General features: G+C 36.2%; 2 protein-coding genes and 1 non-coding gene across 4 annotated transcripts; 1 reads left to right on the top strand and 2 right to left on the bottom strand.

Annotated features, from left to right (window-relative positions):
• Positions 1–10,972: 10,972 nt before the first annotated feature.
• Positions 10,973–13,234, bottom strand: LOC127797278 (exocyst complex component EXO70H1). Its single transcript, XM_052330037.1, has one exon. It carries the CDS (start codon positions 13,056–13,058, stop codon positions 11,154–11,156), a length of 1,905 nt encoding a protein of 634 aa, XP_052185997.1. The 5' UTR covers positions 13,059–13,234; the 3' UTR covers positions 10,973–11,153.
• Positions 13,235–17,741: 4,507 nt separating this feature from the next.
• On the top strand, positions 17,742–17,815 carry TRNAR-UCG (transfer RNA arginine (anticodon UCG)). The gene has a single exon. It is a non-coding gene; the product is annotated as a tRNA-Arg (tRNA).
• Positions 17,816–20,091: 2,276 nt separating this feature from the next.
• On the bottom strand, positions 20,092–24,025 carry LOC127814216 (60S ribosomal protein L35-like). 2 transcript variants are annotated; one of them, XM_052355577.1, is made up of 3 exons: positions 23,864–24,025; positions 23,470–23,762; positions 20,092–20,345 (listed from the first exon to the last, which is right to left on the bottom strand). In XM_052355577.1, exons 1-3 carry the CDS (start codon positions 23,865–23,867, stop codon positions 20,271–20,273), a joined length of 372 nt encoding a protein of 123 aa, XP_052211537.1. In that variant the 5' UTR covers positions 23,868–24,025; the 3' UTR covers positions 20,092–20,270. The 2 variants fall into 2 exon arrangements, with proteins under 2 accessions (XP_052211537.1, XP_052211543.1); XM_052355583.1 differs by lacking the exon at positions 20,092–20,345 and adding an exon at positions 20,590–20,708.
• Between the last annotated feature and the right edge of the window lie 358 nt (positions 24,026–24,383).

Below are 24,383 nucleotides of genomic sequence, written 5' to 3'. Positions count from 1 at the left end.
AGAAGTTTAAATGGGATGAAAATGATGAGATGAGATGGCAGGTGTATGATAAGAAGTGTTTGGGTTAGAGTACGTCGGGAGGGGACGCATGGAGTCAGTGAAGGGGTGTACCAGTTTGCTTCATCACTGAAAAACTCTAGTAGGTCTGTAGGTGTAGGCCTGCACCAATTAAGTTCTGGCCGTGGAATGTTGATCTTGTCTAGATCATATAAATGCATATAACAAGTCAACTTACTCACATCTCTTGACCAATTTTGTTCTTATTACACCATGCCTAATGGGTCAAATCTTACAGATTCAGTTGGCCTTTCGTATTCACCATTGACTCCTTCCTCATTGGTCATTGCCAAATTGGCATGTTCAATCCCACAATTAAATGCAGCCAACTGACACCAACTCTAATCAAATTGTGCTAATGTATATCCAAACCCCACTGTGCATGTGAGCTCAGTTTTGGGTTGGGGACTTCAATCTGGTCAACTCGGTGGTATCCCCATTCCCCCCATTCAACAAGTGCGTCCTCATCCTCTCAGTCTCTTACAAAGCTGCAGCCAACTTTCCCTTCTCAACCAACAATCTGTTTTTTACTTAAAAAGTAATTTTTCTTCAAGTTTTTTTCTTTTTGGGTTTCTCAGCTTGACATGCACCAATCACAAAGAACAGGAGTATTTTCAATATTAGAAGTGTTCGGATAATTATTTGATCTACAATCAGAAGGATAGGACCCCTTTTGAATTAATTTAGTTACTTGGTTTGTAGATGCAAAATTTTGAATTTCAATCATAAAAAGTTAAGGGAGGAAAGTATATATTCTAACCTTATCGGTGGCTGGCTGAACCAAGAAAGATTTTTATTTCGAATCAAATTATAATTTTAATTTTGATTAAATTATAAAAATTATAATTATCTATAATAATATGTATAAAAAATTAAAAAATAAAAAAGTCAACTGGATCCAAGGCTCCAGTTGGCTATAACGTGGCTCCACCACTAAAGCTTATTGTGATCTATAAAAACAACCATTCGCAAAAGAGAGATACCCCACATGAAAGATTAGGTAATACTAATTGCCTGTTTTTGCAGAATTGCTACACTAGTTTCAGAGGCTATTTAATGCCTGGATCTTCCTATTCTCAAAGGCTGATAATAGAGTGAATCACAAGGCAGCTAGGGTCAAGAAAGTAATGCTTTCTCTAATTACTCAAAGGTGACACATTTTGGCATAGCAGACCTACCATAACAAGGTTGCTCTAGACAGAAAAGCATTTGTCGTTAACCAACATTATTGTCCATGTGTATTGATGATGAATTGTTTGATCTGTCCAACTCAAACTGAAAATGAAGGGATAGCTTAATTAACCCACCCTCAATTATGTCTGATAAATCAAGTACTTGAAGTAGATGGCTAATTAATGTGATTGATCCACTTAGTATTGACCAACTACTCACATGCAATCACTCAATGCTGTATAATTAATCAGAAGGGGATGCATCACTGTGCATTTAACTATTGTGGTCTTTGTTGGAATGCGCTTCAAATTGCAATAATTAACAATAGCCTTTTAATTTCTAACCTTTGTTTCTTTTTGCAAGAAATTAGTGAAATGAATTTCTTTGTGAAAAAAGGTGCATTCCTAGGTAGGAAGTGGAGAAGGAATGTTTAATTGAGGCCAAAGGAACAACTTAAAAGAGGAGAATTACATTTTCACCTCATTAATTTCACTGCACAGTGAAAAAGGTTCTAAAATTAATTATTTAATTTTGTTAATTAATTTATTAGTTCATTATGTTCTGTTTTCTTTTCTTTAGGTCATACGTTATGTCAATTTGTTCAAGTGTGTTAAGCAATGGAACCATTCTAATCATGTCAAAATTTGTAGTTTACGGGGAACAAACCAATAATATATAAGAATGGATAGGAATAGAAGTATAAAATTATATACATGTGTGTTTATGGACATACTCAGCTCAATTTGTTATATATATATGTGTGTGTAAAAAAAAATGTTACCTTGATCAAGATTATGGAGTTCGATATAATATAAGTATCATTTCATGATATTAAGGTTTAGAATTTAAGATTTCTTGATAATGGGAGATGGGAAAAGAAAAAAATTGTCACTGTTATAAAAAAAAAATCTAATTAGGCAAATGTCATCAGATCAATTTAATTTTAGTGTTTTCTTTGTTGGTTCAATTTCGATTTTATTTTTTTCAATCAAAATTGGGTCGGGTTCAAGATAAACCGTTGCATAATACGAAAGAGACCAAGTATTATGTTCCTTCTTTTTAAATCCCAAAGGTGCCATCTTTCCTTTTATTTATTTTTTGTTCAGTACTCTTCTCCACTTGTTTGAGATGTTCAGTACTCTTCTCCACTTGTTTGAGATTTTGTGTCCAGTCTCAATCTTTCTCCCTTCTAATTGTCTTAGAAACCGAACTTAATTCGAATTGTAAACATCAGATTTCCCAATCTTTCTTCCTTCTTCCTTACATCTGCGGTTCCTCTTTAGGCAAGTTGTTGTTGTTGCTGTTTTAAATTTCTAATTCATGTTGATGTTGACGTTGCTGTTGCTATATTTTAAACTTCTAGTTGCTGTTGTATTGTTTTAATTTATATTAAATTGATCTATAACCAAATCAGATTCAGCTTGAATTTATTTAAGTTGGTTCAATTTAATGTTGGGCCTGGTTTCAACTGTTTAGATCTGGCTAAAATTCCATTTTATATAATCTTTAAATCAACATATATGGAATAACCACCCTAGTTGTTGTCACTTGAATACAACATTAAATTTATAAAAATAAAAAATTTGTTATCAAGTCAAGTGAGATTGTTCTCGATTCGAGACCTTTTTTGTCCTGAGACCTAATATCACCTTGAGGTTTTTGTCCTGAGACTTTCATCATGAGATTTGATGTCATCAGAGACTGTAAGGAAAAAAACAGTCAGAAGACACGAAGAAGTTCTCGCACAAATTTTGATATTTAAATCAAACATTAAGAATGCTGAATACTATAGAACAGAATTTTCATTAGTATCAGAGACATATCTTTTCTAAAATAAATACATGTTTATTTATGAAGAGAATTGGACAATCTTAAATCTCCTTAATTTGAGGTTTTTTTTATTTTTATAAAAGATGTTTATTCCAATATTTTAATATCCTATTAGGATTATAATTTTTAATAGATAATATTTATCTTTTTTGTACCCAGATTTCATTAAGATTCTTAAAAAATAATGTCTATTCTTTTTATAGAATACTCAAGAGGATTTGCAAATGTTGAAGTTATTAAGTTTGGGTCGATTGAAACCCCTCAATTAAGAGGGAATTTATACCTTTTTATCCCAAAATATTATTTTACACTTATAAATTTTTTTAAACTTTTAATGGACTTTTCCCTATAATATAACCAGTCTTGATATCTTGTCCATGTCGAGCATTTCTTTTCTTGTCCAACACGAACGTGTCAACAATTAGGGGAGAGCATTCGGTTATAACCGATCGAACCGTCAACTTTTTTACCAATCGAACTGAACCGATCATAGCCCACTAACCAAGTCGAACCGAACCGATAGGATATGCTAACCAAAAAATTGAAACCGAAATAATCGGTAAAACCGAACTTCACTAAAACTTACTGAATGGGTGAGCATGATCGGAAGGAGAGAAATGCAGTTGGGGCGGTGTCGGCCTCTGCATAGGAAGGAAACGAAACGCCGGAGACAGAGACGAATGGCCAGCCCTTATTCGGTTCGGCCCTTCGCTCGGCCAGAGGCCCAAATGGCCCTTCATCTTCGACTATCATGTGGCTATGAGATAGGGAGATAGAGAGACTGTCGTGAGGTGGTGGGAGAGGATCGACGGCCATGAGGCGGTGAGAGGAAGGCGACGTTCGTGAGGTGGCATGAGGGGGCGACAAAGGTGGGGCAGTGAGATCGAGATCAAAAGAGAGAAAGGGGTCTTGAGAATGAGAACCGAGAGGCCGGCAGGCAGGAGAGAAGCGATGAACCACTGGTGAGGTCGGAGGGAGGGGGCGACGGATCAACTGGTGCGCGCGCGGGCGAGAGAGAGAGAGAGAGAGAGAGAGAGAGAGAGAGGACTTCCGACGTCGCGAGGCTGAAAGGTTTGGGGTGAAGGAGAGATAAGTTTGGGGGGCTTAGGGGTGAGGGGAACCAGAGACTCTGGGCAGAAAGTGTTAGGGTCACATGGGTGGGAAACCGTGGGCAGGGAAAGAGAAGTTTGGGTGGGAAACCGTGGGCAGGGTCACATGGGTAGGAAATCGTGTTAGGGAGAGACAAGTTTGTGTGTGTGGCCTGTGGGGGGAAATCGTGGACAGTAAAACCATGGGCAGTAAGTGGAGGACGAATTCTGTTATTTCGGTTAATCGAAATATCCAAAATTTTTTATAAATATAACCGAACTGACCAGTTCGATCAGTTCGGTTGAACTAAAAAATTGCACACCTCTATCAACAATCCCCCCCCATGTACAACCCCTTCCATGTACCAATCCCCCTCCTCCCACAACACACACACATCTTTCCTCTCCATGTACCAACCCCCTTTCACCAAACACATACCTCTCATTCCCATGCGTCAACCCTCATCCCCTAAAAAAAAAAAAATCAAAACCCTCGCTTGGCCCCTATCCCAATTAAATCATGACAACGCCTCCCCCATCCCTCCAAAATCAAAACCCTTGTTTGGCCCCCTTCCAATTAAATCATGTTAGCAGCCTCCCACCCACAAATTAGATCCCTCATTTTGCCCTTCCCCTTCGGTAACATTTAAACCCTAGCTTTCTCACGGAACTCCCCTCTATTTAAACACCATCTTCCTTGAAAATTTCTCACTTCTTCCTTTGAAGATTTATCACTTTTTTATTTTTATTGATTTTGGTAGTTTATTTTTCATCTCCTTCTACCCTAATATATTTCGTTATGACACCACTTTTGGTATATTATTCATATTTTTTATTTTGTTTTCGCTCATCTTTTTGCTTAAATGATAATTGTTTACATTTAATTTTCATCAACTTTGGAGTATTAATTTTCACCAGCTTAGAAAATCATTAATTAACTAGCACATAATAAAAAGTTCTATAAATTTTAACTCTCTTATTTTGCCTAATAAGCATTGTCATTTACTGGTAGTATTAAAGCTCTACTTTGTGGTTAATTTATTGATATGACTTGTGTTGTCCTAATATGTTACTTCTAACTAGAGCATAACTTTTTTGTAGAGATGAAATCACAAAATTTTGATAATGTGCATTTTTCTCAAGTTTTCATTGATCGAATTCTAGAAATTGGCTAGATATTTGAATCACATGAGGAGGCGTACACTTTTTACAATGCATATGCACAAGAAGCAAGTTTTAGCACTCAAATTGCAAACAACAAAAATAATAAGAAAACGAGTGAAATCATATAGAAGTTATTTGTTTGTTCTAATGAGGGAAATATAGACGAGACCTATTAGATGGGTTGTAAAAATGTTGTGCTATGGGTTTTTGAAAGAAACCGTGGACATACACGAGTTGGGTGCAATGCTAGGTTGTCGGTGGTGAAGCAACAAACTGGCAAAAGTTGGGTGGTTAGACAATTTGTAAAGGAACATAACTATGGTCTAACTACTCCTAATAGAGTACATTTATTAAGATCACATTGAAATGTCTTACCCACAAGAAAAAAAAAAAAAAAACACTTGCTCAACAATTTTCGGAAGCCAATATACTAATATGTCAACAATTGCAACTCATGGAGATAGAGTCAAGCCATCATCAATGGGTTGTATTGAGAGAGATATCAGGAACCATGAAAGGGATTTACGTCGGCAACAAATGGCTTATGATGCTGAAACACTAATCGAGCATTTCACATTTGAGAGAGAAAAAAATCTAAATTTTTTCTTTGATTACGATACAAACTCCGACAATAGGATGCTTCGTTGTTTTTGGGCTGATTCTAAGTAAAGAAGATCATATGTCTTTTTTGGCGATGTCATGGTGTTCAATACAACCTACAACACCAACAAGCACTTGATGATTTTTACCCTATTTGTTGGTGCGAACCACCATGGCCAAACTATTATCTTTGGATGCGGATTATTGAGTGATGAAATGACTGAATTATTTGTTTGGTTATTCTTGAAGTTCATAGAAGCCATGTGATGTGCTCGAAATACAAAAGAAATACTAGCACCCCTTGTTTGATAAGAAAGTTCATCACAAACTAGAAAATACAAGTTTTGATTCGCCACACTCTAAGATAGAAGAAGGAAGAGTGATAAGAATCAAGTAAATTCGCCACTAAACAAATGAATTGATTAGATAAGAATTAGAATAAAAATGGTCTTGCACTTTTTTCATAAAAATGTTCATATCAAAACATTACAAGATCACACATATAAATACTAGTCTTAAAGACAAATTTAATAATTAAAGACAAACAACATCATTACCTCTTTTGACAAAAGATGGCTAATGATGATAAAAGACAAAAGCATAAAGTAAAACATCATCATGTCACTTTTGACAAAAGGAATTATGATTATTTTTTTTTTGACAAAATAGGGCTAATGATGATAAAAGACAAACCAAAAGCATAAAAAAAAATATCATTATGCCATTTTTGACAAATGAAGTCACGATGATAAAACACAATGATACATAAAGACAAAACACTCTCAAACATAAAGGACAAATGAAAGGATAATATCATCCATGACATCAATTATGAGATTTGGGCTTGTTGGAAAGACTTGGGCCTGACAGATGGCTTGATTGCTTGGGTTTGATCATGGAGTGCCTAGGTTGCATTCTGGTCCTAGGCTTCCAAGCAAACAAACAATGTGATTAATTTGGGTTTTAACTCTTTTACTTTAAATTCTAACTCTTCCAAATAAGCTGGAGTCTTCTCAATAAATAACTTAAGTTCTTTTTGAAATTCTTTAACCATTGAACGAGTAATTGGTCTAAGACTTACATGTTCTTGGACAATGCTTGCCTTTGCTTCTTTACCATTCACATCACCATGTTAAACCAAGCGACCCCTACTGTTATAATCATTAATCAAGATGCTGCAATTTCAAAGGCTATCTTGATGGTGTTGTCATTCACTCTGCATCGGTTTTGCTTGTGGCATATTTTGAACAAGTTTTCTGAAAAAAAATCAACGCCATGTTGTATAAGGAGCAATATCACATGCTGGTAAATATCATTAAACAGTCTGAATTGCCCGAGAAGTTTGAATAGCGATGGACTGAGATAATGGAGACCACTAATTTGGGCAATAATGAATGGTTGATCAACATGTATGAAATACGCAATCGATGGGTACCAACATATGTCAAACATGTATTCAGTACAGAAATGTCTAGCAACCAAAGGGTTAAGAGCAGTAACTCATTTTTTAAGAGATATATTAACAGAAATAACTCATTGATGGACTTCATCACACGTTTCAATAGGGCATTAGCTTATTAACGCCATGAGGAATTAGTTACCAATCATATTGATCTCAGTAAATAACAAAGACTGATCTCAGTTATTATGATGGAGCAATAGATGGTATGGATATACACAAAGCATATATTTGTGTTGTTCCAAAAGGAAGTTGAGTAAAATAACTTTTTACATTTGTTCAAAGAGATCAACCTTTATAAATGCTAAGGTGTATAGCATTAGCGTTTGAGGAAGGGAAGAATTTTGATAAGCATCGAGAGTTGACTTATTACTTAAAGTATGATTTCATATCATGCAATTGTCAAATGTTTCAGTTCGACAGTTATCCATGCTAACACATGCTATGTTATTTGAAGAAAAAATAAATGTTGTTGTTACTTGATTCTTAAGGAGGTGGAGAAATAATGCAAAGGTTGGACCCGTACATGAATCTTTGGCTGGTTTATCAATCGATAAGGGTTCTAATCAGTTATTAATGGATAGGCATGGGTTATTATCACCCAAGGCTTTGTTGTTGGTCGATGACGCATCTTTAACAGATGCTTGCAATATCTTTCTATTGGATGAATTTGAACGTTTGCACATTAGGCTTAAAGATATTGACAACGATGAAAATATCGAGATGAGCATGAATAAGAGCAAAAGCCACGAGAAAACCCAAGTACTATGTGATTCGAATGCCATTAGAATGAAGGAATCTGAGAAGCAATTAAAGTCATCAAAAGAGAAGGCAATGACGTCCAATCTAGCAGAACATGTCGCATTTGTAACGTCAGTAGCCATGACAAGAGGACTTGCTTGACGTTGCGTGATAGGTAATGTATTTCTCATATTATTTTTTTGGACTGATTTAACTCATTTTACAAGAGTTATATTGCGCATCTCATATTACCATTTTTTTCTTTCTTTTTCAAGTTGGATGAGCCATATCATCCCTTGCATTCTTTTGATGGAATGCAGAATGATGGATTCACAAGTATTGCCAGTAACAACTATGATGTTTCTCATATAAATTTCAAAAATTACTTTCCATAATGGTTTGTTTGTTTTAAGTTGATGTTTGCGTTCACATCAAGCAATATAAGCAATACTCGATACGAGCAACAGGTCAAACCTGTATTTTATAAAATATTCTTAAGTTGTAATTTATTTACAACATTACTTAATACATAAAAGTATGATATTAAAAGATATTATAGTAATATTTAAAAAAATTGTTAAATTATCTTATGTATATATGCAGAGAGTAATTGTGGGTGCGAGGCTGAAATGAGGGTTTTGACTTGGGGGTGTGTGTGGGGAAGAAGGAACTGAGGGTTTTGATTTTTTTTTAGGGGAAGGGGGATTGCTGACATGTTCAGGTCAAACAAGATAAGAAATATTCAACGAAATTTAAAGATTTGATACACTAATATTAATGAAGTTGAGGAGTGACTAAACTAAACCAATCGTTGTCCTCGTCTCGACTTGGGCCAGCAACAAAGGTAAAAAGGATCAATTGAACCACCTTGAATTTGTTTTATATGTATGACCCATTTGGGAAATACTGCCCAATTATGCTAGGGTGGGAGAAGTTATCCTTAGCTAGGTTAGTGACTTGGCTTATGCCATCCTTAAGTTCTATTCACTACAACAAATTTTAGATTAAGAGGCATTTAAAAATGCCTTAATAGATAGTTTATTAGGGTATTTTAACTATTAAGGCATTAATAATAATGTCTCATGTAACTGTGCCTCAAAAACGTATTGAGACACTTACAAATGCCTCAAAAATAACTATAAATTTAAGTTTGTTGTGACACTTAAAAATGCCTCAAAAATCACTATAAATTTATTTTTCATATCCCTCACAAGGCCATTTCTTAACTCTAACTTACTTCTCCCTCAGCTCGAACCTTGAACCTTTCCTTCTTCTTGCACACGCGTGACCACCTAATCTACACATTATCTTATTAATATATGTGCCTATGTTTATTTTATAGTATATCTAAGTTTCATTAGAATTATTTTATTGGGGCACTAGAGATTTGTCTATTAGGGCACTTTGTTAGAGTGTCTTGTTAGAATTATTTTAATGGGGCATTTCAAAAATTCTGCCCTATTAGATTTATCTATTAAGATACTTATATTTGTTTATTAGGGCATTTCATTGTCGTGTCTCATTAGAGTTATTTTATTGGGGCACTTCTTTAAATTGTGCCTTAAAATGATATTTTATAGGGCACTTAATTGTTGTGCCTCATTAAAGTTATTGTATTGGGGCACTTTTTTAGATTATGCCTTAAAATGGTATTTTAGATGACACTTTTTAAAAAATGCCCTAAAAAAAACGCCTCAATAAATTATTTTTGTTGTAGTGATTTGTCAGAGACTTATAAAGAAATATAATGAAAAAAGATAAATTGGAAAAGAGTGGAGTGGAAAATAATAGTAAGCCATGCGATTAATTGTGCTTGCATCTTGCACAAGGTATTACTCAATTTTGTTTTGAAAAGATTTCCATGGGAAAGGAGACTTGCCCCTTGCTCAAAGCTACAGCTTATTGTTGACATGCATTGATATGTGATTCTCTCCAAACATAAATCGCAAGCAAACAAGAACGGGGCTCCAATGAAGAAAAGAAAAGGTAGGAGGCAAACTTTGAAGATCGTATCATGTTACACATTTTTTGAGCTTGGATGATCTTCAAAGCTGTTGCTTGGGATCAGCTACCCACCCAAGTGTGTGAAACCTTGAGTTTTGTGTTAATTAATTGGGAATATTCAGGTGGACAAATGAGCCAGCTTGATGTTCTGGGTTTGGGTCTGGCATTTCAGCAAATTGGACGTTTGGGTGTTTAGGGTTCTATCATTTATTTGCGTACTAGAGCCCTTTATAAGAGAAGTATTGGGGCCATTCAGCCTGTTTGATGATTTGGGCCCGATATACTAGTTACCGTGGCCCTTGGGCTTCCAATACTTGCTGCTCTCATGATATGATTAAACAAAATAGAATAGAACAGCAGACAGAGTGAAGACATTATTTGACACAATAATATCTGTCCAAAGGGAAGAGAGAGAAGATAATCCAAGGAGCGATGGAAGTACCTCCAGAAAGGCTCCTCGACAACTCCATTGAGAAGGGCATATCCTCCTCTTTATTTTTTCGGTCTTCTTTCCTAGCTTTGGGCAAATGGATCCTAAATACAAAAAGGGGCATAAATCAGAACATACCACATATATAGGTACGTAGGTTTAATGAAATCAAATGCCAAATCAAGATGCTGCAACACACACGTGGTATATGAATAATTAAATGTTTCTTCATTGCAAGATATATGCTGAACAGATGTCGTCAATAGGCTTGATTATATGTTTTTCCATTTTCTGTTTATATATCTAACTGGTAATGATATATCCATACTCTTTAACTCTTTTTTTTTTTTTTTAACCCCCGTCCATTGTCTCTTAATTACTACGTACTACTGTAAGTCTGTAAATGAGTTACTGAAATGAGAAAAGTATTCAAAAATGAATATTTTTATTTATTCGAAAGAATTAATGAATCTGCCTAGATGACAGACAAATATGTCTACACAAGGCCCTTTGTCCTTGGATATAATTTCTTATGAACAACTATATGAATTCAAGTTGCCTGTGTTCTTCATCGTTTTTGTTACAGGTTCATAGGCCGGCAATTGGCTCAACCTCGATGTGTTCGCAACGGCGATGATGACAAAGAAGATGAGGATGACAGATTCCCGGAATGTAGGGTCCCATAGAACAGGTCCGACAAGTAATTCCCCAGATCGTCAGGGACATATCTGACGGAAGAACCTATCTCCCACCGAAGCATCCCCTGGTATTTTTCGTAAAAGGACTTGTAAGCTGGCCCTATCAATTTTGCGAGTGAGATCTTGATCTCGTCACGGAGTTTCGGGTCGGGTACCACCCAAGAGGTTTGTTTTCTGTACGCCTCGTCGAAGGCGGAGTTGAATTGGCCGAAGCACTTTCTCGCTGCTTCCGGTGAAATGTCATCGGTCGAATTTGGCAACGATGAGATCACCTTGTTCCAGGCCATTCGCTCGTAGTTCGAGGCGTACTGTTTCACCTTCTCCTCGTGCTTGGCCAACCAGTCGTCTCCTAAGAGCAGCACTAGGTTCGACGTGCGGACCTTCGAAATGACGTAGTTCAGATTGTTCATCAAGAAGAGATAGGATAGTGGCACGTCTTTGTAGAGTTTGGCTTTGCCATCGAGCTTGCAGAGGAGGACGAGGATGAGCCAGGCCAGGCGCATTGATATCGCCGTCGTCGGACTGTCGTCGGAGACGGGGCTTGAGAAGTAAGATTCTAGCACTGGCGACTCTACCGAGAGAGGCCAATCTGCGACTATGTCGGAGAGTATCCAGCTGTAATCAGAGAGGAAAACGACATAATTCATGACGTAACGCGTCAGAGGATGAAAGCCACCTCCGGGAACAGGAGATTTGGAGGTGTCCTTCTGGATTGCCATCTCGAAGTCTGAAAGCATAGCACGAACAGCGTCGCCGAGCTTGAGGAGAGACGCGATGGCCTGCGATCTGACAGCAGAGACTGATTCCAATGAGAAGATTGACTCTATCTCCGGCCAGAGGTCTGAGATTGCCTCGTATAGGTCCAGTATGCGGAACATTTTTTCTGGAGATAATTTCTTGTACTTTGCCACGAGTTCGGGGAATCCGAACAGAGTCATGGCACCTTCGCTGGCGATCTCCGCAAAGCATGACTCCGCCATTCTACCACCGGTAGAGAAGACATGGTCGCAGAGGGTTCTCTCCCCGAGGAAAAGCGTCTTCACGGCGACCTTCACCGCGTTCAACCAGCTCTTGATTCTCAGCTCGATCGCATCCCAATCCATTTTCTGAATTTGCGATAAACTCAGCTTTTCGACTCCTAGATAGTACAAGCTCTCGTCAACAATCGATCTCCGGATAATTTTGTAAATCTTCACGCACTCTTTGCCGTAGCCGGACGAAATCATCGTGTTCGCAATCTCTGTCAGATCTGCCATCGCGAGCACCGAGGGGCTCTCGACTTCAGAGACGGAACCGCCAGCTGCCTGATCATCATCCTCCGACATATCGCCTTCAAACTCCGAGACGCTCGACCTCCCCGACGCTCGCGATGACCGACTGGAAACCGACTCCGGATCCAAACACTCCCGATTCCTGGACAAAATCTGATAGAACTCCTTCTCCAGCCTCCTCATCGCAATTTGCATCAAGCACTGCGCCTGAACTAGATTCTCGGAGGTCGAATCCTCCGCAACATAGAACTGCATCGTGGTCTGCAAGTCCTTCACCGACCTGAGGAAGTCCTTCGCCTCCCTCCGGTCTCCGCCGAAAAGCGAGTCGTTTCCGCTGTATCTTCCTGAGCTGCTCCCCTCAACACTCCATTTCCTGACAACCGCCTCGGCCGCACGAATGTTATCCTCCATAATTGTCTCCGAGAACTTCCTTGCCGGCGACGGAGAGGGGGAGGGCGACCTTCGCATAGGCGACGAGGCGTAGGAAGAGTGGGAGGGTGACGAAGCGAAGAAGCCAGTCCTCATACCTTTTCCCCCCTGCATATATATATATATAGAGAGAGAGAGAGAGAGAGAGAGAGAGAGAGAGAGAGGGAGGGAGACAATTCTGTATTGCTTGCTTGCAATCGAGAGAGAGAGAGAGAGAGAGAGAGAGAGAGAGAGAATTCTGTATTGCTTGCTTGCAATCGAGAGAGAGAGATGATGATGATGATGATGATGTTGAGAGCAGGGTGCCGGGGCGGGGGCAATATATAGAGGATGGGGTCGGTCGGCAGGGTCCAAAGGGGTTGAGTTCAAACTTGAGAGAGGGAAACGCGGACTCGTGCGTTATTTTATTTGGGTATTTGGTTTTTGTTGGACTTTTGATGTGACGTGGATTCATTAATGGCAAATGGGATGCTTACCAGTCGTTACTACCAGGCTCCAAGCCCTTTCGTTTTCGCCGTTGAGCCTTTGAGCCAGCGGGCAGCGGCTCTTCATTTTTACATTTTTACAGCTGTCCGCGTAACCAGCAGCTATTATCTTATCTGATCAAGTAGTATTGTTTCCGTGGTTTTTACATTTTACAGCGGCTTTAAATTAAACTAAACTAATATATTAAGGAATCTTCGCATCGACAGTCATTCTGTCTATCCAGCCATCCCCATCCATCCGATGGTGATGGTGATGATGATGATGATGATCAGATATTCAAGTTTCACATATATAATAATATAATAAATTGTTAATAATAATAATATAGCATCATTAATTCATTTGATTACGAAAAAAATAATTACTCCCAAATAATATACCAAAATCAAAATATCACTCTTCTTTATTGCCAAATGAATTAAGAAGGAAAGCGCAGCACAGCACTGTTGATCAAACAAACAAACAAACAAATAGGAGACCCCAAGGATATTATTATTATTATTTAGTAATTAACCCAACAAATCAAAGGGATTATTATTTATAAATAATAATTAATGAAGCAAAGCAAATTAATTAATAATATTAAGCATCGATCCCCGCCCATCGTCAATATCAAATGATGATGAAGAATCAGCCAGCTGCCACGACGAACTCAAACCAATTAATGAGAGAGGCAGCTAGCGGGTTAATTCCTTTTCTTTCTTTCTTTCTTTCTTTCTTCCAATTGGCTTCTTCTTCTTCTTCCCATGTATGCCAGAGCGCAGCAGTTACACTACTAGCATTAATTAGCATTGCATACCCATTCAAATAATAATATATAAAATTTAATTCATCGGACGTCATCACATATATATATATATATAGACCATGCCTTGTATATATGCCTTGTTGGCTCTGATGAATTAATTAAGACGACTTTGTCAATCACTCCAGATTCCATATTTAAATCTTGTATTTACAGATGGGGGGCGCGCGGGGGAAAACGGCATCATTCTTTAATCCCAATCCTCAACTATACGTACCATGTAACTACTGTTGGCATTTAATTATCTTATCTGCCCCATTTTTATTATACGTACGTCTGCATCATTACTTAACTGTCACAGCAAGGCATTTACATTAACAACAACAACAAAGCTCACACATTCATTACATCGTAAGAAAAATAAATTAAGTTAAAGTTTCTTGTTGTTGTAGCTAGGTCGCAGAAGCAGCTGCTGCTAGCAGCAAGCGACATAATTGGGGTCGACCTGGTAGTAGTTGTTTGAGCTGACTGACATTGAAACGGTCACGGTCATAGAGATCAAGGATGTCGATGAATCATGGGGCGACGTTGATTTGTAGGTATCGGCCTTATAATTAATTATTAGATGAATTTTGGTAATAATTTAATTAAATATTTAATGCAATAATATATATATATATATTAACGTAATATCACATGTCACGGTTCAATGATAACATGCATGTAACTAGAGGACGGATCATATATACCATGGAACCTTCTGAGTTGCTGTCCATCCATGGCATGCAGCAATAGCTGCTTGTTTGGTCGACCATCCCATGCATGCATGCATTATTATTATTCCATTTAATTTATAGTGTTCACCCGTCAATAGTTGATGATGCGTTTAGTTTGTAACATCCTTCAGCAGCGTCTGTCTGTGCCTGGGGGAAAGGAATAATATTGAATGAAATTAAATGGGCGCATGAAAGAGTTGAAAATATATATGTTCTCGTTGTTTCTTTTCAAGACTTCTTTTTCTTACATTAATTAATGATATATTGGTTCCAACAGATGGAGGTCAAATTCGGTCGAATTTGGCATTAAGTTCGCAATTATGTTGATGTGAATTTAGCAGCTATTATTGTTATTTGAATGTAATAGTGAATTTATTTTATTTGCACATTAATTTGGTTCTAGGAATACCTTAGAAGATATTCTTTAGGGAGATTTTAAGGTCCTTTGTGATTTTTGACTTGAAGCCTTTATTTTATACTCTTTGTTTTATCTTTAACTTTTAGACTTTGTGCTTTTGTAGGCATCACGATTACATCAATTTTATTCATTGGGTGGATTTTTTCACTCCAAATCTTTTTCTCTTAAGTTTTTTTTTTTAAATTCTTTTTTGTAGATTTTCTTTTAAGTCTCCCATCAAATTTATTTTATTGAGCCTTAGTTCACATTACATTAAAGTTGTTAAACACGAAAATAAAGTAGTTGATAAACTTAGAGCCTTCCTAATTTAACTCATATTAGGTGCTTTAAAAAGTTTAATTAAATGCAATTCGAGCGTTTTTCATTGTTAGACATATTCAAATGTTTTACTAAATAATTATAATTAAAATTTAATTTAATATGACCAATTTATTAAATATTTGTATGTAATTAAACCCATCTCATTCTAATTCTAAATGGGAACCTTATAATTGCCCGATGGGCTAATTTCTTTGTTTTTTTGTTTTCGGGGAGAATCGATAGAATAAAATATTTAAATTTATATTTTAAGATAACATTGATAGCATTAAAAAAAAATCAATTTTTTTGTTAACTTATATATTGAGGGATATTGTATATTAAATTATCATTTAATTCTTTAATATCTTCTTATATCATCAATTTCAATTCCACACCCAAATAAAAATAAAATATAAAATATTACTTTGTATCTGATTAATTATGCCCCATCCCACCACTCCTCGTCAAACAAAGCCTTAGTATATATATAACACAATTATTTGGAACAAAATGTATATGGTATTCTAATTTGAAAAACGTGTTCTTCCAGGAAATCAATATATATAGAATCTTTGTGATTAATTAGCTATTAATTTCATGGTTATTTCTAATGAATGGGCGATAATGAATCGATCTCATTATATTATATATATATATATATATTTAAAAAACAATTAAGAAACCCATTTCCTAAAGCAAAGATGTTTTAACTAATTTATTTATTACTAATAATAATAATATAATCTTAGAATTGTGCTTGTGTCGTATACATTAATTCCATTTACATACATGTATTGTGAGGTGACTTATAATTATTAATATCACCACATTAATTAATTGCGCACATCTATCTCAATGCCCATTTCCTTAATTAACCCTGGTGCCACACGTTAAGTAACAGTAATTATATATATAATCTTCACGTTTTGATTTGTCTTGTATTTATTCTATGTCAGATTCTAGCTAGCTAGATCCATTCTTTTCGATCGGTATAGTAAGCTTCTCGACTCTAACCACACTTCACTGACTAATTCAACAAACTTTTAATTATATAATAATATAGTTATATATGATGTCACGCAGATTCTTGTTCTTGGAAAAGCTCGATAAGTATGTATATATATATAATTAATTAAGCGCATGACGACTGTGTCTATACATACTTCACACAGAGACCGATTCGTATTAGTTTTCTTGGATGGCACAGCTTCTTCTGACTTGGTTTATGAATCCAGTTGATTAATTCTTTAATTTTGGTTATCTTGTGGTTGATTAAGTAATAGATTAGTGGGCGAATGATTCTGGAGTGGGTGAACTCTAATAATAGTCACTCACGACAACAGCATATAAAAAAAAAGAAAGAAAGAAACAATATATCAAACGTCTATAACGGTAACACGGACATGTATATGATACGGCCAATGGCAATGGGGGAACGAACCGACCACGGTGATGGGGCCGGGGAGTGGGAAAAGTGCATTACGGAAGCAGAAAGCAAGAAGGGGACTGACTGATGGATGGAGGAGGTGGTGGTGGGAAATGGCCCAAATGGGAATGACAGTGTGTGAATTCTGTGTCTGAAATTTTGATCATATGTTTCTCGACATTGCATACGCGCATGTTACATGCTACATGCGACTGGAAAACGAGGGTTTTATTATGGATTTTTAATTTAGTTATTTTAAAAGAATATGAGGATGCCATTTTTCGAGAACTCCTCCTGGTACGTTTTTCTTTTTTTTGTTAGATGGAGTATGAAATTTATAAAATACACTTCATTATATATATATATACATATAAAATATAAATAATAAAAAATATTTAAATAATTTCACAAACCCTCTTAACTAAAATATATATATGCCCAATAGTACTGTAATTATTAGACGCGGTTTATTTTGTCAGACTGCAATGCCAGTGTGGGGTTGTGGTTGGGAGCACTCCCCTAGTCCTTGAAAAGCTTTGGGCTTTGGCCCACTATCTGTGCCCAAGCAAATAAAAATGTCGTCCTACTGGCGCGCCTTAATCTAATCCAATACATGTATATTTTGTGAGGAACATTACACAACGACGACCGCATAGCGCAGTGGATTAGCGCGTTTGACTTCGGATCAAAAGGTCGTGGGTTCGACTCCCACTGTGGTCGGCTTGGCATTTTGTTTTCTTCTTTTCAATTCATCCTTTTATGTTGATTTAATCAGCTTTGTATTTGTTCCTCCTGCGTTACCTTTCGCGCGCATAGATTTGTCGTGTTGGTAGGTATAATAATTTATGAGTTATTATATTTGTTTGATGAATTTAATTAATAATTAGCACATTGCAGAACCCTAAAAAGTATTACAACAAATTCCAATGGACAGTCTAATTTTTGTGTACTGCCACAGCAAAATGTTCTTTTCAATTTTATAAATTCACAAGTTACAAAATGTTTTTAGAATTTTTTTTGTCGATTTCTTAGAGAAAAGGACATTTTATCCCCCCCCCCCCCCTTTTTTTTTCAAACAAAAGACATCAGTTCTTATTTTAAACAAACTTTGTATTAATTATATACTTCTATTAATTAATATCGTTATACATAGTAAAATATATGAATTTAAAAATTAATTAGTACATAATATTATAGTTTAAAACTATCTAATTACAAAAATTTAGAATATTAGTGTCGACATTCAATTCCGATCGGCTTGACTTGATTTGTTTTGGACCACAGTGAGTGAATCTGAAATGCCAAAAAGAAGAAAATAAGGATATTAGATATGAGTAAACACAAGAAATTTTTACGTGGTTCCGTCAGAACGATACCTACTTCACGATCGTACCTTGATTATTCTTCCAAAGTGGCCGTCTCTAATTATTCTTCCTGTCCCCTTATGATATCTTTGACTCCTATTTATCATGAAGGGCCTTTACAATTTGGATAAGATATAAAAATATAAAGATGATATAATATGGGACCAACAATTCTTATCATCTGCATAAAATCGGGAGTGAGATCCTCATTACGAGGAGTATGGTCCGTTTTAGATAAAGTAAGTGGGCCCTGCTTCTGACTGTTCAGTAGTTTTGTCATTTATGCAAGCTGGAAGTTTTAGGCTAACGAGGTGAACGGTCCAGCAAACTAAGGGCTTTATTGGGAGCTCGTTAAGTAGATCGTTAAGAGCTCACTAGGAGCTTCGTTGGAAGCTCGCAAGGAGCTCGTTTTATAAGCTTTAGATTTTGATGGTGTATGAGCTTTCTTTGATGAGGTCGTCTGGACCTTCTAAGCCCCGAGCAATTGAGCCGACCCACTAGATTGAGTAGCTCATAAGGAGTGGTGCAAAAAATACATATAATAATTAGCATTATCAATATAGATAATAAAATATTTATAAATAGTATCATTAACAATAACTAATGATAAAATATTAATATTGTAAAATTTCTAAAATTTTGTATAAAAGTTTAAAATTCATAAACAATGCCTCCCCCCCCCCCCCCCCAAAAAAAAAAAGTGATACTTTGTTAATATTTATAAAAAATGTCGTTAATGTTTATAGGTGTAATATTAACAATATCATAGATAGTATACTAAATCTAATAATATTGATTTTCAACCGTTGATTGAATGAAATTGAAAAAGAACAAAATGGGAGGAGGAGAAAATTTTCGTTTTGGTTTTAACTGAATATATATATATGCAGTGGAGTTGAACATTTTCTGAAAATGAAAATGAACAAACGGCTCATTAAAAATCCACTTGTTATTTTCCTGTCATTACCTGTTAAATATTTGGGAACTCATACAAATTATCGATGCCCAGAAAAATATTGAGAACATCTAAAAACCAAGGGAGTATAAATATTATCAGATGATGAATTTTTCTAGGCATTAAATTCCAAATGATACCACTTCTTTGGGTCTCTATCATTGCCCTCTACATCCATCCATCCAACACTCTTATCTACATAAAATTCTCAAAGGACGCCTTATCACAATGTTCAAAAAAATTCTACTCCTAAAAATAGATCCAATAACGAGTAAATGATACCTAAATAATACGTTGAAATTAATATCAGTAAGTTACAAGTTTGAAACTCAACCTAGACAAGAGTCAAAGACCCACCTATAATTTACCTGTCAAAATCGAAAGCGTAACAAGAGATTATGCAAAGACAGTAATCTCAAAAAATTCATTGACTTCTCAAATTTATTTAAGTATTAGTATTTTATTACGTAAATTTAACATTTAACTTAATTAAAAAATTTAACGAGTTCCTCAACCATTATCAATTAGTGACACTTTGGATGTGGGCTTTTCTTGGAAAACCACAGAGAATGGCATAGGCCTTCAAAGTGCCCCAAAACAAGGCACCCATCAATCTGGTTATAATTCATAAATCTTGGGCACATCATCTAATATTGTTAAACCTTACAAAATGAATCTCGGTCATAGCTCAGGAAAGCAATTAAATTAAATAGCGTCGTAACAAGTAACATAAATTCTCAGCCACGATTCTTTTAAGCAAACTAGAGAAGCAAAAACATTTAGATGAGAAAAATTTAGAGATCCTCATCCAATAAAGTTTAACACAGAAATATTGCCTTATAAAGCAAATCAAACCCTAAACCTTGATGGCATACTTCCTCATGGGATAGTACATCTCCCTCTTCTTCTCCCTTTCTGTCTTCAATGACGCCTACACGAAACATAAGAAGAAAATAAGGAGAGAAAAAAAGCACCTTGGAATTAAAGCCATTTATTTCAAAATATGTGTTAAGACAAAAATTATGTATAAATGTAGATAGTATAGTAGATAGTATACGAACTCAAATATATATAGATTTAAGGTAACAAACAATAATTTAATATAATAGTAAAAGGAAAGATGACACCAAGCTATAGAGGCACACCAACGACGTTGTCCTTGAAGGTTGTTCCCCCCCCCCCCCCCCCCCCCCGAAGCTCATAGTTCCAGTGCTTGGGTCTGTGGCACGCAACCTCCCAGGATTCAACTACAGCCTTCTTCTCCTATTAGCACTCGTCAGAGGATCCAAACAACCTGTCATAGTTTGAAGCGCTTAGTATGAAGAAATAAAAGAAGAATTTGAACTGCCACTACAACAAGAAAGCTGGATATTTTTTAGGTAGTAGAAGACTTGCTTTTTTCTCATATATATATTTTCAAGGGCCATGTGGTGTATTTATATACACAAAAGCCAACGATCAAAAACTTCCCAGTAAAAGAATTGGAGACTTTTTCTTCCAATCAGCGACTACCTTTTAGCCATTCTACTAGAATAGGTCACTTAGTTTTGAATATCAAGAAAAGGTCTTCAACAAGAAGTTAAAAATAAATAAACTAATAATAATTAATTTAGATTTAATTGAAATATTAATTAACATAGTAACAGTTTTGGAAAAATTTATAAATATATATATATAAATCCCCCACATTTTTCAAAACACAAATGCAAGCGAAAGGAGTATAGGAAGGCGTGCATTATTGTGGTACCCATAGGTTTGAACCTCAGCTTAGAATTAGTAAGTGGAATTCACTAAGATTGATAGTAGAGAGGATACTCTTTAAACCAAACCTTGTAAATGTGTTTAACCAACTTACAAGGTTTGGTTTAAAGAATATACACTCTAACATCAATCTTAGTGAATTCCACTTGCTAATGCTAAGATGAGGTTCAAACCTATGGATACCACACTAATGCAAACCTTCCTATATTCCTTTCACTTCTATTCATGTTTTGAAAAATGTCAGGGATTGTTTTATATATGTTTATATATATAATTTTCCAAAACTGTTATTATGTTAATTAATATTTCAATTAAATCTAAATTAATTATTATTTGTTTATTTATTTTTAACTTCTTGTTGAAGACCTTTTCTTGATATTCGAAACTAAGTGACCTATTCTAGTAGGATGGCTAAAAGGTAGTCGCTGATTGGAAGAAAAAGTCTCCCATTCTCTAGTTAGGAAGTTATTGACCGTTGGCTCTTGTGTGTATAATACACCACATGGCCCTTAAAAAAAATATGAGAGGAAAGCAAGTCTTCTACTACCTGAAAAATTTCCAGCTTTCTTGTTGTAGTGGCAGTCCAAATTCTTCTTTTATTTCTTCATGCTAAGCGTTTGAAACTGTGACGGACTGTTCGAATCCTTCTCTGACGAGTGCTAGTAAGAGAAGAAGGCTGTAGTTAAATCCTGGGAGGTTGCGTGCCACAAACCCAAGCACTGAATCTATGAGCTCCGTGGGGGCACGAAACAACTTTTAAGGACAACATCATTGGGTGTGCCTCTATAGCTTGGTGACATCTTTCCTTTTACTATTATATTAAATTATTGCTTGTTAGCTAGCTTACATCTACATATATTTGGGTTCGTGTACCATCTACATTTATATATAATTTTTGTCAACAATATGTACACACTGCAGTCATCCAGAATGGTAACATTATGGAAAGCCAACCTTTCTACGTCATTGAAGAGGGAAAAAAGAGAAGTATAAATACAAGGCGGATATATATATATATATATAACAAGGCATGTTTTTCATCTAATGCCGGAGTAAGCATGAAACGGTATTATTTTGAAGCAAGAATTAATGTAATATTGGTTATGATGGAAACACCGAAAATGGCATTTTCCATAAAGTTGGCTTGCAACCCGAAAGGTAGTTTCATTAGAAAGGGAAAGACAGTCGGGGAGCATTGTCATTGTAATGAGATTTTTATTTTTATTTATTTATTTATTTATTATTATTATTTTTTGGGGGGGGGGGTTTAGAAATATCATGGCATTCACGAAGCTATTAAGCTAGGAAAGTTGCAATTTAACATTTCAAGACAGCAATGCTTGAAGACAAGGCCATGAGTCAGAAACACATAACAAGTAACCAGAAGTTGTCCAGACACATGGTAATTTAAACATACAAAGTGAAAATGGTTACGACGTGACAGTCTGAACTTCTATTGTAGAGACTAAATCAAGCCAACATTGGGGGATCAAATTTTGGAACAAATTAATACACAGCCATCTGATACGAAATTATAGTCTAAGGTCTCACAAGGACCATATAGCGAGAAAATATTTGCCAATGCAACCAGGGTCAAGGCCTTGCTATAATGGGCTGACAACTTAAATAGTACAGTCCATGTAATGGACCTTGTACTAAGCCAGCAAGGCCCTTCATCATATTCCACACAAGAAAATGCATATCAACGCATTAACATTATTGTGTATAGGTTAAGTTTAGATTAAATGATATGTCAATATAACATAATAATACTGTCATTAAGGCAACTGTGCAATAGAATTCATATTCACTATGTATTGCAACGATAGGTCCATTATGCTGGACATATAATGAGATTGAAATGAAAATCAGGCATAACCACCACATCTGAAAACTGATTAAATTTTGGCTTCCAAGACCAGAAGTATGAAGAACTCTGGCTCATTGAGAGTCCTAGACATAATGCCATCTTTCATGATCACCGACAGAACACTAATATGTTTTTGTGAGGCGGCTATTTGACAAGGTCAACAAGGAATATGCTTGAGACAATGCTCAGCACAAATTCCATTCGCTAGGGAGGCAGAAATATTTGGTCGTATATCTTACATTGGTGAATTACATCGTAAGTCGGTACATATCGTGGGCATCGGAAATAGAATCGAATGCACTTCAACATGATAAATCTCTGGCATTGATCATATCACAATTCGCATTTTCATCATGGAAAGTATCAAACCCTAGCAACCAAAGTCACAGCGAATTCACAAACATTAAGCGGCTGTAACCAGTACCTGGTGCTTGGTGAGGCGACGGCGGATGGCTCGGGTCTTCTTGGGACGGAGATCAAGGGGGAGGTACTTCTTGTTCTTGTAGACCTCTCGGAGAGCTGCCTTCTGCTTCTGCGAGATCACCGTCAAAACCTGCGCTATAGACAGCCGAACCACCTTGATCTTGGAGAGCTTGTTTGGAGCGCCGCCGGTGACCTTGGCCACGCGGAGCAGAGAAAGCTCCGCTTTCAGATCCTTCAACTGCGCCAACAGCTCCGCCTTGGTCTTCTGCCTCAGCTCGTGCACCTTTATTCTTGCTGTAAAACCACATTAACAAAACAGAGGAACAAAAATCATTCAGTCCACGGAGATGTTTAGAGAAGTGAGAAATCACAAGATCTTCTCAACTTCTGCTTACCCATCGCTTCTCTCTCTCTCTCTCAAGCTCGAAGGGAAAAGAGATTCCTAATCCACGACGGCGATTTTAATAGCGTGATCTTTGTTTCAAAACCCTAATTCTGAAGTCCCCCCCGCACCGCACCGCACCGCACGGGAATCTCACACTTGCGGGTATCTTACTCGGGGCAGAGCGGGTGTGAGCGATTTGATTTGGGCCCGTCGAGAAGGGCCGCTGAAGCCCATCTGGGGCCTGTTTGATATTTTTATGTTGGTAAAATTAATGTTTGTTAATTTGAAATTACTATAAGATTAATTTAACGAGTTTCTTAAATAATTATTAATAATTAAAAAGAGTATGCATATTAGCTATTCAAAGAAAAGGAGCATGTATGTATGTATGTATGTTTATATAAGAATTTAATTCGTATATAAACTGATTATTCATTGCTCCTGAAATTGACTAAAAAAAGATATTAATATATTAAATAAATATTTTAAACCAAGACTTGATTTATTTTGATATAAAATATATTTCAGAT

This window comes from Diospyros lotus, chromosome 1 (assembly GCF_014633365.1).
Source record: "Diospyros lotus cultivar Yz01 chromosome 1, ASM1463336v1, whole genome shotgun sequence".
Classification (NCBI taxonomy): domain Eukaryota; kingdom Viridiplantae; phylum Streptophyta; class Magnoliopsida; order Ericales; family Ebenaceae; genus Diospyros; species Diospyros lotus.
This window is presented reverse-complemented; position numbering and strand designations above follow the sequence as displayed.